At 40.0% G+C, this 16,874-nt stretch overlaps 1 protein-coding gene across 2 annotated transcripts in view; it reads left to right on the top strand.

Annotated features, from left to right (window-relative positions):
• Window positions 1-16,874, top strand: part of RNF38 (ring finger protein 38) — a gene marked incomplete at both ends in the record, with an annotated part of 106,303 nt that overhangs the window by 59,700 nt on the left and 29,729 nt on the right. The window contains one exon of one of the 2 annotated variants that reach the window (XM_084239187.1): window positions 11,999-12,148. In XM_084239187.1, the coding sequence (XP_084095313.1) occupies window positions 11,999-12,148 (150 nt within the window). Of the gene's footprint in view, window positions 1-11,998; window positions 12,149-16,874 lie in introns of those variants that run through there. The other variant, XM_084239188.1, reaches the window with a different exon arrangement.

Genomic DNA, 16,874 nt, shown 5'->3' with positions numbered 1-16,874 from the left:
TTAGACCTCTGTTTTTCTATATCTGATGACTTATTTTAACACTTAGGTTTATTCATCTTCCCTCTTGAACTCCTTCTTAGCTCATCGATGACTTTTCACCCTGGGTCTGCTTTAGCCTCATTCCCACCTTCACTGCCCTAAGAGCTTTCTTCCCTGTCATTCTCACTGCCATGGTTCAGTCCTTGTCATCTCACTTGCACTGTAGAAACAGCAGTCTGATCACTCTTGGCATTCCAAGCCTGTGGACTTAAGTTAACTTGGGTTTTGATGTGCCTTTGCTGCCCCTTTCTGGTCTTTAGCAGCTACCGCTCATGGCTGTTGATCAACTTTCTACTCTGACAGGTTGGTAATACTTACAGGTGAAAGGATTTATATTTATTGTTTTGCCTTAGATGAAGTCTTCGTTATACTTTAAGATACAATTTAGCTTGAATAGTGCTAGACTTTTCCCCTGTGTAAACTTCACCTTATTTAGGTCCTTTTATCTGATTTTGGTGAAAGAAGAAAAATGTTTAAGGAAAGAACAAACTAGCTTTAGGAAATTTTGCAATTATTTTTTATCTCTTTGTTACTCTCTTGCACTACCCACTCTTTTTCGTGTGTGTACGCAGTTTTCCTTAGGAATTTACCGGCTGTGAAGTATTTACATATCTGAATTAAACGACTTATTGAGCACTTGTCTTGTGCTCTACCCCTTCCCAGAATCAGTGAGACCTAGTCCTGGGCTTGAAGGAGTTCACTAATAGGCAGCAGAGTCGAGTAAATACACATTTGCAAGGCAAATGATTGTTGTATTTGAACACTGAGTAGAGGCCACTAACTTAGCAGTAGTGCTCCGGTTGGAGTGAGGCTAGAGTTCAGTAAACTTGGCAGTGGATGAGCCGCATTCCTGACAATGTTTGGGGGTGGGGGGCATGGGGGACATGAACTTCCGGTGGGAGGGCCATTCTGTACTCAAACACCTTTGGCAGGACCTAGAAATGTATAGCATTTTTTTACCCCTGATATTTTTCCTTTGTGTGCATGGTTCTTCAGCATCTGAACACGTGATTCTTTATCTGCAGCTCTTTCATCATTCCTTTTAACATCTTAAAATAGGAGATGCTCTTATTTCCTGTTTTGTGCATTCTGTACCAGCCATCACTCTTCTAATATGGAAGTAAGTGGTGTGTGTACAAAGGAAGGAGAAATGGAACCTGCCCTATAGGAACATACAGTTTAATAGAGGAAACAGACATTTACTACTGTACGGTTTTATGATAAAAGTATGTAAAGGGGCAAGAAAGCATATAGCCTCATAGTCATCTTTTTTATTTAAAGGTCCTTCGAATAACCATTATTTAGATATTCTATGATGTCTAGAAATGCCAAGTTGAACACAGAACAAAATTATACACTACTGTTTCAATGACTATTAGCTGTCACTTTGGTAAAATTTGTTTATGATTATTGTTTATGCAGTGCTTGAAAATGTGTTTCTGGCAGTAGTACTCTTCAAATTCACAAGAATAGGAAATGGCTTTCTAGGAGATTGAGTTTCAGAATGAGATCTTCACATATGATCTAAGATTATGGCTGTTTTTCTTTTGTTAGAACTTAGATACAAAATCTGATAAGAAATCCATAACTACTAAAGAAATTTAACTCATAGCTGCTAACCAACAAATTCTACCAAACATTTAAAAAATGCATAACACCATTGTGACAGAAACTCTGCTAGAGATTACAAAAAGAGAACATTCCCTAATTCATTTTCTGAGGTTAGCATAACCTTTGTAACAAAATTTGACAAGGACATTACAAAAATGGAAAATAACACCAGCCCTCATTTAATAATACAGATATAAAAATCTGAAACAAAATATTAGCAAACCAAGTCTAACAGTATATAAAAGTAATACAAGACATAGTTTTACTGGGAATGTAAAATAGGTTTAACATCCCAAAACCAGTCAATGTAATTTATATAGTAACAGAAAAATCATGATTATGTCATAGATGAAAAAAATGTTAATAAAATTAAACATCCATTTATGATGAACTTTTAACAATATGGAAATAAAATAGAACTCCCTTAATTTGCTAAAGGGATCTTTAAAAAAAAACCCTGCAAACATACTAAATGGTGAAATGTTGAAAATTTTCCACTTAAGGTTTGGAATAAGACAAAAATGACTGCTCTCACCATATCTAGTTAGGACTGTACTAAAGGTCCTAGCCAATGCAGTAAAAGTAGGCAAAGAAAAGGACTGTTGGAAAGAAATTGAATAGTCATTATTTTCTGCCAACAGGATTCCATGGATAGAAAACTCAGCAGAATTAAGATAACCATTAAATAATTACATATAAACCATATGTAATTATATATAAAATTATATATGTAAACCTAAAGACAAAAATGTATAAAACCTAGAGGAAAACTGAAGCATTACTGAAAAAAAAAATGACTCAGGTAAATAGAAGAATGTATCTTGCTTATCTATCAGAAGTTTCAATATTGTAAAGATACCAATATTCCCTAAAATTCATCTCTAGATCCAGTGCAGCCCTATCAAAATCTGTTGTTGTTCCCATGAATTAGGATAGACAGTCCTAAAGATCAGGCACATTTGAGGGAATTCTAATAGTGTCTTATTTGGTAAGAAATGTATTGTTGGTATATTTTTATTATAAAGGTGAGTGGTCTTAAATGACCTGGGTACCTAGGAAGAAATTTTTTGGTAGTCATTAATAAATGTGTGATAAATGTTTGTTTTTTTCAAGTCTTGAGTCATTCTCAAAAGCTTTTGCCACAAGAAACTTTTCCTGCAGGTGCTCTGCTGTGCCCTAGCCTATGTGGCTATTCAAGCTGATCCTGGCAATTCAATGATTGCACGAGCACTCTTTCAGGTACTCAGTAACCCACATGTGGCTAATGGCTACCAGCCGGATGGTGTAGGTATAAAACATTTCCATCATTGCAGAAAGTCTTACTGGATGCCTCTCCACAAGACTTTCCACCTCTGTGAACTGACACCAAATGAAATTTTTGGTGGACTGGGCTTGACAACTGCTCTGGTGTTATTTACTCCCTGCCACATCATATAGTTCACAGTGGCCCACTGTGGGGCCCATTCATTCGTGGTGTGCTTATAGTAGGGTACCAGCTTTTCTGGTTAAGAAAATAAATTGCAGTACATATCTCAAATGTGGGATTATGGTTTATGTCTTGACAGACTCCTTGGTTTAAGTCCCTAGAGCTCAATTAGCTAAGACCTTAACCATTTGAGAAGGGTTCTCAAGGAGTCTCCCTCACAAAGGATTGGTTGAAGCCCAGGGGATTTACATAAGCTTAAGGGTTAGGGACCCTGGAGGACAGTAACCATTTTTAACTTTTGATATTCGGCACTTAAGGAATGTGACTCTTATGATTGGACAGCTCCCAAGTGGTGATTTCTGTACCTTTCCCCCTCTCACTGCATAGCTCATATCCAAGTATATAAGAAAATCAGTTTCAAGGTGGTCTATATTACTCTGTAAAGAAAGTAAATGTAGCTCAGGATTCCGGGAAGATCTGTAAATACTAAGTGAATCCACAACAGTGAACTGGGGGTTCTGTGGGATTCAGAGATTAGAAATGGATTAGTGAATCATCTGAAAGTGTGGTTGGGCTTTTGACTCTGTATCATGGAAATGGGAGAATGGAGGACAAGTTAGGCGCAGTCATCCAAACTGGCTGCTTTAGAAGGTTGGCAGAAAGGGGTAGATAACTGAGCTACATGATGGGTGTGGAGTTGGAGGAGATGTATTCACAGGGATCCGTTACCTCATTGGAGCTTCTCTTTGTCTAGGAATGGCAAAAGCCTGTGATGTTATTGCTGGAACTTTGATTTTTGCAGTTGCTAAGCACCTGATGTTGAGTTTCATACTGTAGGTTTGGACTTTGGGGTTACAAAATCAAAACTAAGTCTAGTACTCATTCTGATATGGGAGACAAATATATACAACTAATTACCACATAGTGATACTGATATGTAGAGATTCAGAGGTGCCTGGAACATCATTTTAGTCTGATTGCTTAACTTTCTTCTGGAGGTAGTTGAGGTCCAGAGTGGCAACTAGACTGGGATGTCGAGGAATAAAAGCTGGGTTGATTTTTGTTGTTGATTGGCCCTTAATTTTGTCCCACTGCCCTAAAGTGTAGTCGAAAACCTTTCAGACATAATTTAATTCCTATCTGCTTAAAAATGCCCGCTTCCATAATGTCCTTGAAGACGCTTTTCCTTCCGATATCATTTAATTATCTTAGTATTTTACGGACGCTCGTACTTTTAGTCCTTGAATGTGATTAGGACAGGAACCAAGTCGGCTTCGGTAGTAATACCAGTCTCATTTCCCAACATCACCAGGTTTAATTAAGTGCCAGGCTTAATTAAGCCTTAGATGTGGACTAGTTAGGTTTGAACCAGCTTGTTCCATTGTGAGACGATTACCACCCTATATATCAGTAAAAGTCCCTATCTTTCGTACCAGATGAGTAAATATTGTGAGTTGAGTGAGATTACTGTTTGCGGAGTTGTGCAGGTGGGAGGTACGGACCAACATCCACCACTTCGGCACACTAGTTGGGAGGCGCCTGCAGGCCAGCGCCTTGCGACGGCGGGCGGGGCGGGCGGGGCGGGGCTGCGCAGGGGCGCTGCGCGGCGACTCTGTTGCCGGAACTAGCCCGAGCGCGGCGGGACGCGCGCAGCCCCGCCCCCTCCCCCGCGGGATGGAAACAAAGGGGGCTCGGCGCGCGAGCCCTTTCCTTGGGGGAAAGGGGCGGAGCGCTCGCCCGTCTCGCGTGCTGGGCCTGCTAGGTTTGTTCCGGTGAGGGGCGGGCCGGGGGTCGACCCTGAACCCAGGAGTGGGAGGGCCTCCTGCTCGCTCATTTTGCGGCCCAGCGAGCAGGGTGTCGCCTGCGCGCGCAGCGGAGGGTCGTGCGCCGGCGCGGCTGCCCGTCCGCCTGCACCGGGGCGCGGCGGGGCGGGGCCCCTCGTGCCGCTGTCCGGGACAGCGCGGAGGCCCGGGCGGTTGGGGCGCGGGGGAAGAGAGGATGGCGCCTCCGAGGCGTTAGCCGACTGCTGTCACCTCTGGGCGTGCACTCGACGTTTCCTGGTGCGGCCCGTGTGATGGTGCGGGGAGGAAGGAAGCGCCGTGACAGCGCCTCGGTCGGAGCCTGGGTTCTGGGGGTGAGGAGGCCCGGGGACGGCGGGCCTGGCGAGCTGGCCGCTGGCAGGTCGAGCGGTCACAGTAGGAGGCAGCGGCCCAGCGAGGAGCCGCGGGAGCAGCCCCGCAGGGCGGAGCCTCCCCTCGCAGGTACTGGTCGTTGGCGCCCGCGCGAGGGCGGGCCCGGCCGCGCCGCTGGCCGTTGGGAACCTGCGGGGCCGCGCCCAGCGACGCTGCGGAGGTGTGGCCGCCCTGTGCTCGGCGGGGCGCGGCCGGCTGCCGGCGCTCTTTGTTCCCGGGGCAGCGGCGGGAGGTGTGGGCGCAGCCCCCCGGAGCGCCGGCCCGCCGCCCGGCAGATGGCTTCGCGCTCGCTCCCGCCCTCGCTCCCGCCCTCGCTCCCGCCCTCGCTCCCGCCCTCGCTCCCGCCCTCGCTCCCGCCCTCCGGGCCGCGGCGCGGGTGAAATGATGTCACTGGGCGAACGCGGAACCCGGCCGGAAGGCTGCTCCCCCGAGTCCTGCCGCCGCGGGTTTCTGGACAGGCTGTGTTTTGTTCTCAGGGAATGAAAATTCTTCTTTTCAGGGCTGAAGGATGAGAGAGGTTGGTTTTGAACCGGGAGTTGTTCGAGTTATTGGGACTCGAAAAATAAAGTTTTTGTTTTTGTGTGGATGGCCTATGGCTGTTAAGGAACCTCGCTTTTCTTTGTGCTGCAGAAATCCTGTATGCTATTAGTAAAAGTTGGGTATACTAATTCTGACACCATAAATGGGAAAGAGTATTTGTATGTAGTCATTGCTAGCATCCTCGGAATTGGTGCACTCAATGTAAGAAAATTTAAATGGCTGTAACTCAAAATACAATAGTTTGCTACCTTAGAATGGTGAGCTTTTTCTTGGATCTTTTGGGCCTTCCTTTTGGGTGCTGTTAACACAATTACCACAAAATCCCTTTAGGAAGCAACCTGGGTAACTACGCTTAAATTTAGAAAAAGTCGTTAATGGTTTCTATGAAATCAAAATTTAATAGGGTTCTAGGAACAGTTGGAATCAAAATGAAATTGAGAATGCGGTTAATCAAAGTAATAGGACTTCTATAAAAGTAACAATTTAGACCAAATATAGGTGCCAGATGAAATTACAACTGGATTTTAAGTGGGAGTTGTAGCACTTCAGTTCTTGCTAGCTTAAAAATTTGTTGGCACAATTTATTTTACCTTTTGAAAACCTAGTAAACCTTAAATCTGCTCATTATGGGTTCTGTTTTAAGTTGATTTCTGTATTTTTCTGTAAGAATTATTTCTAAGAGAATCGGGAGGCTTTCCAGGCTGTGGTTGAGTAAGTTGCGCCACAGACCAGTCAGGTGGACCTTACCCTCATCTGTGAAACAGATGTAAATGATCTCTGGTTCCTCTGCCTCTGGTATCTTGTGGTTCTTGAAAGTAGTTTGTGTTTTTGTACTTGGTGAAGTATATATACTCATTCTGTTTTTATAGCCAAACTAAGTTGACAACTACTAATCTGAGCAGATACTCAGCGGATGCTCTCTTAAAGAGCAACCTGATTTTTGACAGAGAGGGACAGATGTAACTGTTAGTGTCATAATGTAGAGTGTAGATCTATTGTCTTTCTGTCAAAAGCTTTGGATAAGGCTTTTACATAGCTACTCTGTATTCGTATTCATTTTGCCTCCCTCTCCCCCACCCACTTTGGGTGGGAAATAATGGGTGAGAAATTCTTAGGTAAGAATCTCTGAAATAATTGATCAGTATGGAAAAATTATTGGTCGATTCCTTTGTATTCTACTTCCACTCTGTTCCATCTTTTATTCTCTCTCTGCTGTCCCAATTTTGTTAGGCTACCACCCTTTTGTAATTCATTTTGCTGGAAAGGTAGTTCTTGGCTGGTCCCATGATTGTTGCTTAATATCTGGGTTTACTTACTAGTTTGCTGGTTATTTTTCGTATTATAACTATGTTAAAGATACCCATTTTCACTTCTGTTTCTATTTTGGTTGACTGACAACTTGCTTTATTTTTCTCTAGAGAGAGCGTATGGATTATAAATTTATGTTTGGACCCTGTAGTTCTAGTCTAGTTATTAATATGGCAAATGTTAAAGTCCTTGTTTGACAGTACCTATTTGGAGAAGACCAAGCAAATGCTTGAATTCTGTGTAGTAAATTAATGAGCAAGAATTTGAGCAATAGATGAAGGACCACATAAACAGTCTTTTTCCTCTCCCCGACCCCCAAACTCCTCATTTCCTTTTTTTAGAAAGGTGACCACCACCTCACCTCTATCTAGGTTAGGTGTCCCTATTATCCTCACTTAGTTCCTTTTGAATTACTCCTCACTAGTCTGAATCTCTTGGAGGCCAAGGGCTTTCCCCCCATAGTATTCACAGTATCTAGCACATGCTTGACATTCAGCAAATATTTGAATTAATTATGATTTGTTGTAAGATCTCAGTCGCACTTCATTTTTTCAACATATAAAAAGTTTTGTACTGATTTGGAGTCTGTCTTTTAAATCCGTGTAATTTTGGGCCTCCCCGGTGGCGCAGCGGTTGAGTGCTGGGTTGAGAAGCTACCCGCGGCCTCTGAGGCGCCAGTTCAATGCCCGGCTGCTCCCCGGCCTCCGGGGGAGGGTCCCACATGGCGCACAGACCTCTCCTGCCGCCCACTGCTCCCCTCAGCAGTGTACCTCGGTCCTTCTGCCTGCTCTGCTCCCCGCTCTGGCTCTGGTGAATTCTCTCACCCTCCCGTGCTTCTGACTGTACCCAGTGCATGTATAAACAAAACAAACAAACAAATAAATAAATAAAAAGCATGCCTCTATAAAAAAAAAAGAAAGAGAAAAAGGAAAACCAACTCAGTTTAAAAAAAAAATAAATCCGTGTAATTTTTAGAGATTAATTTTTTTTAAGATTTATTTATTTATACAAGCACTGGGTACAGTCAGAAGCGCGGGAGGGTGAGAGAATTCACCAGAGCAGGGAGCAGAACAGGCAGACTGACGAAGTACACTGCTGAGGGGAGCAGCGGGCCGCAGGAGAGGTCTGCGCTCCTGGGACCCTCACCCAGCAGCCGGGGATCAAACCGGTGCTGCGGAGGCTGCGGGCAGCTTCGCAGCCAGCGCTCAACCGCTGCGCCACCGGGGAGGACCCCTGATTGAATTTCTTAAATAAAGATTCTATCACTGTTTTATCCCAGAAAAGGCTGAAGTTACCATATCTTTGTAATACTCAACAGTTAGCATAGAATACAGTTGTATCAATTTTCAGATACAGTATAACCTCTGTAATTTTAACTGAGGGCAAATTAGGGAAGTAGTGGGAAATTATTTCAAATAATTTACGGAGACATTAAAAAATAGCTTTAAACAGCCTCGTGGAGCATTTGTTACTAATTCATCTAGATTATAAAGTACAATGTGATTTAAAAAAATTTTAAACTACAAGATGGTTTAGTGGGTTGAGTATAAACCTTAGAGCCAGGTAGACTTGGATTCAAATTTTGGCCCTTGTATTTATGAGGTGTATGACTCTTCAGTAAATCCTGACTTGCTGTATATAAAGACCAGAGAGTCCAGTTGAATTCATAGCATAATGTTAGCTATTATCAGATTGAGGTTTTAAATGTCTCAATTTATATCTTATATGATTAAGTAGTACAGCTAAAATTCTGGAGAGGAAACTTTCCTTGATTGTGGTATAATTTCTACAGTCATATGCATTGTATTCACTTTCTATTGTATGTAACAAATTACAAATTTAGTAATGTAGCAGATCTACCTTTTGAGTTTCCATGGATCAAGAGTCCTGCTTAGCTGTTAGGTTCATTGTCTTAACTGGCTGGGGCTGTGATTTCATCGAAGACTTGATACCCTCTTTAAAGCTTACTGGTTGTTAGATATATAGTTCTTGTGGTTGTAGGGCTGAGGGGTCCCCATTTTCTTATACTAACTTTCATCTGGTGACTCTGCCACGTGGCCCTTTTCTATACCTTTTCACAACATAGCAGTTTAGGCTGCTGCCTTTTAAAGACTTGCTGTGATTAATTCAGGCTTACCCAAGATAATCTCCTCTTTGATTAACTAAAAATCAGTTGACTTGGACTCTTAATTATATCTCAGAATTCCTTTACCTCCATGAAGGATTTGGTGTAACTTAGGTCATAAAATTTATGCTAGTCATGGCACTGTGTTGATAGTCCTACTTATACACTAGAAAGGAATGAATTATACAGGGTATGTACACCAGAAGTGGGAATTTTAGAGGTCCTTTTTAAAGTCTGCCCTCAAACACACACACAAATAATAGTGTGGTTTTTCTGTTGTCCAGTGGAAGCACTGATTTCAGTCAAACCCATCTATCATTTTCTTCCAGATCTGTAGTAAGTACAGGATTTGAATATGGCTTTTTCCCTTTTTGTTGTTTTACCTCCCCTTTTTAGAGGTAAAGGAGCTCTGACCTGTGGGAAATGTTATGGGTAAGAGAGTAATATGCTTGGATTTTTTTTTTTTTTTAATGGGAGAGGTAATCTGGTGGGACAGAGAGAGACATATCCTTTATTGCTGTCAACTGTCCCCCAGCACTCTTTTTTTTTTTTAATAGAGGCATGTTTTATTTATTTGTTTGTTTGTTTGTTTGTTTGTTTGTTTATACATGCACTGGGTACAGTCAGAAGTGCAGGAGGGTGAGAGAATTCACCAGAGCCAGAGCAGGGAGCAGAGCAGGCAGAAGGACCGAAGTACACTGCTGAGGGGAGCAGCTGGCGGCAGGAGAGGTCTGCGCACCATGTGGGACCCTCCTCCAGTGGCCAGGGAGCAGCCGGGGATCGAACCGGTGCCGCAGAGGCCCCGGGCAGCTTCGTAGCCCAGCGCTCAACCGCTGCGCCACTGGGGAGGCCCCATATGCTTGAAATTTTTAACTTGTGACCACAAGGGCATGCATGGCTTGCTAGTTTTTTACTTACATGACTGAAAACTGACCCCTGATTTCTGTTCTCCCAGCCAGCTACTTGTGCTAGCAGTTTTTAAGAGTGCAAGTCATACCGTTTTAGGTGTCATATACTTGAAATCAGAGGTACTTACTGTGCAAATGGTAAGTTTAAGAAGATTTAAAAAATAATATGAAGCCTACGTAAAGGAACAAACCATGTTAAGAGAGGAATTACTTTAAAGTGGTAAAAAAGCATTAGATTGAATGAGGAATTAGGAATGCAAAATACACTTCTTCCTATGAAATCTTTCTTAGCCCTCTGATAAACCCAAGGTTTCTGTCTCTGTTGTAGTTTTTGCCTGTATTATGATACTCAAAACATCTGGGGGCAGCAGCTTGTATCTATTTTTGTTTTTATTTTTTTTACAATAAGCTCTTTGAGGGCCATTCCGTAATTCATCTTCTTTCCTGTGGAACTCTTTGCTTGATGCAGACAATCAGTAAATAGTCCTTGATTCAGCAATTCTTACTTTAGCATAATGGTAAAGGATATTAGCTTGGTTATGTTCCTAGCACAGAAATAAGCTTTAGCTCATGCCCAAAACATTTTGTGTACCCTCAGGTGTTTTGTTTTTATTCTTAGAATGGTTTTGGAAGTAATTTGCTCTTACCAACAGGTATGGTTATCCTGTTTTTCAGACACATAGCAAGCCAGAAACAATTTATAAAGCAACTAAGAAAGATTACTGCGGTGGGATTATTAATATAATTAATTTGCCACTTAATGATCTTTCCCTTTTTGCTGTTTCCTTACTTGCCAGCTGTGCTGAACATTTTGCAATTTCCTGGTTATAGTGCTGTCTATTGTCAGTTATTTATCTTTAGCATCCAGAGCCTACCATTATCATAGAAAGATGATACTCTTATATTGTAAGGTGATTTGCTTTTCTTTCTTCTTTTTTTTTTTTAATAGCATATACTTCTTGAAGGCAGGAATCCATACCTCTTGGTTTAGTACTTGTGACATACTAGACTTTTATATATAAGGGAATGAATGAGGCAGTGCAACTGAAAACAATAACCTTATCGCACATGTTTGATCTTCATTGTATGGACCACCAGGTCCACAGACATTAACCCCCAGGGGCATTTTACTCAACAGCACAGGACAACAAGTAATGCCCTTGATGTCCTTGATTAGAAATGCTACAGATTAAGTATATTTATGTATGAGTTTAAGGGGATTAACCCACAATTAAGTCAAACATTTAAAACATACCAGACATTTACTTTGGGGCTATGATACTGTATTTTTTTAGGAAGGTCAGCAGGTTTGTGTTGACTGGATTTGTGATCCCTCCAGTCAGAGTCTTGTTTTTTTATGCTTGTGATTACTACAGGAGTTTTGTCACAAATGTTCTGAAATCTCTTGCCTTCCTTTGCATGATCATTTGGAAAGCTAGCTAAAAAATAGAAAGCAAAAAAATACTAATCTGAGTCTAGGCAGACACCATTCTTTCTGTACTTAAAATATGTGATTTTTACCTCAGGTTTTCTTAATATAAAGTCTTATCCTTTAGGATTTCAGAATTGATATTGGCAAAACAAATATGGAAAACACAGGGAGGACTTTGCATTCTTAAGCAATGCAGTTTTATCATAAAAGATTTTGTAAGAATGATCCCTTACTAGAGGCAACATTTGCCATCCTTATATTTGTTTTGATGTTTAAGATTAATTTTTTATTTTTTCCAGTATCTGCTGACAAAATCATCAAATACCTAGAAAATCCAGACTGTCCTTCATAGGCATGATTCTCCACATTGGTGCAGCTAGCCATGAACTATCCTTTTCTTCTCCCTCTTTTTCTCAGATATCTCCCGGGGCCAATTCAGCACCTCTACCTGGCCATCCTAACAAGGTGATTTGTGAAAGGGTGAGACTTCAGAGCCTGTTCCCTCTTCTCCCAAGTGATCAGAATACTACCGTTCAAGAGGATGCCCACTTCAAAGCTTTCTTCCAGGTTCTTATATATTTACCCTTTCCCTACCTAGGGCAAAAAGTCACAGATACATTTTAGGTTGTTTCTAGGTAGGCTTGAACCAGAATTCTCACTATCTTCTTAGGGGACTTCTTAACTTTTTAGTCAGCTTTTCTGAAGAATGTTTGTCTTCTTGAGTTGCTGTTTATTATTTTCTTTTGGTCTTAAGCACTTGTTCTCATAGGCCAAGTTGTGTAGAAAAGTAGAAGATACAGAATATGTGAAATCGTGTAGGAAAGGAAAATGGAAGGATGTATTTTTAAAGTCATCATTACTTATTTGCTCAATGCTCAGAGTTGATAGTAATGCTTATTTCAGACAGAAAACATGGTTACTTACATTCTGTAACTTTTGACACCTGTGGGTAAATGTGACTTAAAATTTTGTTACATATAAAATGAAAATAAGATATAAATTGAAAGGATCATTAAGTTATTAATAAGATTCCTAGGATGTGCTCATGTAAATGGCTACTAAATTTTTTATTCATTACTCCTAGAGAAGCATGTTTTAGTAATGGAAGATTACTACAAAGGAAACTACAATACAGAATTGGTAGGATGGTAGGATTGTGGCCAAGGTATTATATTTGGACATGTATATATATAAGCCTGAATAATACGAATTACTAATCAAGGTTAGGATGTTTAAATAGAGCCTGCTTGTTTTTTGTAATAGATTGGGACTTGGCACTATCTCTGAAAGAGAAATGCTTGTGATACATTAAATGGAAGATTTGGGGTTTCTGAAAGAGTTGTGTAGGTGACACAGGACTTTTTAATCGGATATTCCTTGGAATTTGTGTCAGGTTCTCTGCTCTTTTGTTTATAACCCTCACAATAAATGTCACTCATGGTTTTCTAACGTAGAGACAAGTTCAGAAAAGCTCACTGACTGCAATTATAACCCATTACATATCTAGCTGTTGGCAGAGCAAACGCTCAAATCCAGTTTTTGGTATATATCTTGTTAGCTATGTCATACCACCTTTAGATCAGAACAGGTACAGTTCTGTCAACACAGTGCAGTTGAGACATAGGTGTATTTAATTGAATGGCATATTGACCACCGCTTGAAATATGTCATAAATCTACAATGACTTGATATTTAGTAGTAGACTAATGTCAAAGCAAGAAATTGGCTTGGGACCTTCATGCTGCCACAAGTAAACAGCTACTTGATACTTTTCTGTGTTATTTGTACTTCTTTTCAGTCTTTAGGCATGAGCTTGATAATAACTGCAAATTCCAAATAGCTGTCAAATGCAGTAGATATTGGAAATAAAACAAAAAAGGCTAGAGCCATTTTTATTTGAGAATGCAGAGAGGTATGAGGTATTGCTAAATTTTTATTATTCTAATTTATCTTAATCTTACTTTTCTCTAATTTTAGATCACGGCTATCTGTGTACTTTGCTTCCAAAAGGAGGAGATTTTCTTTGCTCATTTACTGTCCTTTCACTTTTCTGCATGAAGTAAAATAGATCCTTATTCTTTCCCCTTTACAATACTGTAAAAAACCTTCAACTAACTGTAATATCAAAATTGGGTGTGATTTCTTAGTTCCTGTTAAGGTTCTCATCCTTGCAACAGTTAGTAACCACATGAAAGAGAACCTACCTAGCCATCTCCTATCCTCACTAAGTTAGTCCCTTTATGAGTTATTTTTTCTTTCTTTTGGCTTTCCCCCTAACATCTTCCTTCCCTATTTCTGCTTTTCCTTTCCTTTGTAATAGTTGCATTTTAAACACTCACCTACCTCTTTCATTTTTTTCTTGAAGCACCCCTTATGCTTTGTTATCTTAACTGAAACTGGTCTCTTTTTCTGAGGACATCATTTACTCTGCAGCCTTCTCTAGGGGTATAGAAATGATTATTTCCCACTCCAGGCATGGGATTGGGTATGGGGCTTGTAAGTGGTCAGAGGACAATGTTTTGACATTCTCTTGGATACTTAATGGGCCCAGGACCCTCCTGCATCCTTGTTTCCAGGCATCAATAATCTTAGAACAAAAAGTTCATCCCATTTTTGAGCTCTTTTGTCATCTTTACTGTCAATTTTGTCATTAACCTTTCACACTTTGCACCTTCTTGACTTATTTCATTTTGGATTACTCCTACTCAAGTGTTTCAAACCTTGCATTTTTAAAAAAATTTTGTAAGTTTGAGGTATTTCATATTGCAGATTATAAAGTATAAAGCAGACATACATACACTTTAAAAGAAAAATCACCATCCAACTTAAGACATCAACCATTGCCAATACTTTTGAAGCCTCCGCATGACTTTACATTTTATTTTTTTTTAAGATTAATTTATTTATGCATACAAGAGCTGGGGCACAGGGCAGAGGTGCAGGGGGTGAGAGGATCCACCAAAGACAGAATGGGGAACAGAACAGGCAGATTACTGAAACATGCTGCACCATGTGGGTTGCTCCCTGGCCGACCGGGGCTTGAACTTGTGCTGCAGAGGCTGCAGATTGCTTCATAGTGCGGTGCTTAACTCCTTGCACCACCAGGGAGGCCCTGACTTTACATTTTATATGCATCTTCTGTGCCCCATACCTGCAGCTTGAGTAAATAGCTGAATTTTGTGTCAAGTATCCTTTTACTTTAATGTGTAGTTGTACCATATGCAGTATATCTCAGTGCTAAACTGTTCATTCATTTCTGAACTTAATTTTTAAAAGTATGGGATCAAACTTTGTATATTTTTGCCATTTTGAGGTTCATCCATATCAATGCATGTGAGTGTGTAGCTGGTTCATTTCCCTGCTTTTAATATTCCCTGTGTATGACTATACTGTATTTTATCTTTTTTTTTTTTTTTTTTTTGATGGGTGTTTGGGTAGTTTTCAGCTTTTTACTATTCTTACACATAAAATTGCTATGGATATTCATTCTTGTATGTGTTTCCCGGTGTAAATTTAGTTGGCATTTTAATGTTTCTGTGAAAGTGATGGCTTTGTGTATTGATTGCTTAGGGTTTTCTTACAGAAGGGTATAGGTTTGCATTGCATCTTTATAAAAATAAGTCTAACGTTAAAAATGCCTCCTTTACTTTTTTTATTTAAAGGTGTAATTATCTTATAGTAAAATTTACCCTTTCAGTGTACAGTTCTGTGAGTTTTGATAAACGCATAAAGATGTGTAACCACCACCACAATCAAGATAGAGAATAGTTTCATCACCCACCTGACTACACTTAAGTATCTCTTGATGTCAGCCTCTTCTTAGTTTGAAAATTAGCAGTTTCAGTACTACCAACTGGCATCAGTGATTGTGATTCAAGATAGTATGCTTTTATAAAATAATCAGGGGCATTGTAGGGAACTTGAATTTCATGTTGGACACTACCCTTGATTTCAGAGGGGTGTGTGCGAGAGAGAGAGAGAGAGAGAGAGAGAGAGAGAGAGAGAGAGAGAGAGAATGACAGCTATGTGATAACTAATTTACTGGTTAATTAGGTGATTGAAATCTTTTTAACTTGTTGATAATTTTTTTAATTTATCTATTTTTAATTTTTTTACATCATGGTTTATTTTTGGACAATATTTGATTTCTCCCCTCAGCTGTAGTCCTAATAATTCTCCCACCATCACAGCACTTGTGAACCTTCATCATAGTCCATTGTGTTCTTCCATCAGTGATTGAAATTTTTACAACTTATACACATAAAGATATAATACTACCTTTCTGAAAGAGACTAATTCTTGTAAAAATATCTATTTTCCAGCAAATTTATAGACAATAAAAATTCCAAGAAAGATATACCAGAGTTCTTTGGTTTTTAGAAATTTAGTTACCCTTAAAATCATATGAAAATTATTTTAAACAAAAGCAGGAAAATAACTTTTTTGAAAATTGTTGTAAGGGGAGTTATACCATAATAGATACTAAATTATGTTATATAAAGAAAGAGCTTTTTGTCAGTGAGCTCAATGTTTTTAAACTCACTAATGTTTTCCAGCCATGACCTCAGTTAAATCCTTGAAATTACCTTCCTTTCTCTTGTTTCCACCACCCACTTCGCTCTCCTCTCATCAGCTAATTAACAAAATGTTGGAGTTTCTCAGGGTTCGCTTTTGGGCCTCTTTTTCATTGCATAAATTATCTGGAGCAACATTGGCTTTGACTACAGCTTTCTTAACCTACCATCTCTCTATAGATGCTCCAGACTCCTAAATCTCCACATCTATTGTCTGAACTTCAGCTGTCTGCAAAGCAGCTCCACCTGGGTATCCCAGAGGGGTCTCATGATTTTTCGGTTGTTTTTACTATCTTTTCTATTTTTAGTGGTTTTCTGGTTTTTGTTGATCTATGTTTATAGCCTAAAATTATAGCTACAGATTTATGATGTATACAATTTAGTGCTATGGTAGAGCTAACTGTAGCATTGAAAACATTGCAATTTAGCATCAAGGTGAACCAGTTTTTGTGAACCAATGTCATTTTGTGCAATTAAAAAAGAACTTGAGGTTATTAATAATGTTATTCAAAATTAGGCATGTATTCTCCCTGCACTTAGGAAGACATTGCTGGACTAGGAATTAGGGCCAGTGATGTTAGTAACATAATGTTTTCACAAGATTCACTATGATAGAATTCTGATAAGTTATATCAGGAGACTCTCTTCTCAAGCACTCTACATACAAAGCTGTTATTTTCCTTTGACCTTATTGTGAAAAAACAAGAAGGTATAAAAAA

Source organism: Talpa europaea (assembly GCF_964194135.1).
Source record: "Talpa europaea genome assembly, chromosome: 7".
Classification (NCBI taxonomy): domain Eukaryota; kingdom Metazoa; phylum Chordata; class Mammalia; order Eulipotyphla; family Talpidae; genus Talpa; species Talpa europaea.
This window is presented reverse-complemented; position numbering and strand designations above follow the sequence as displayed.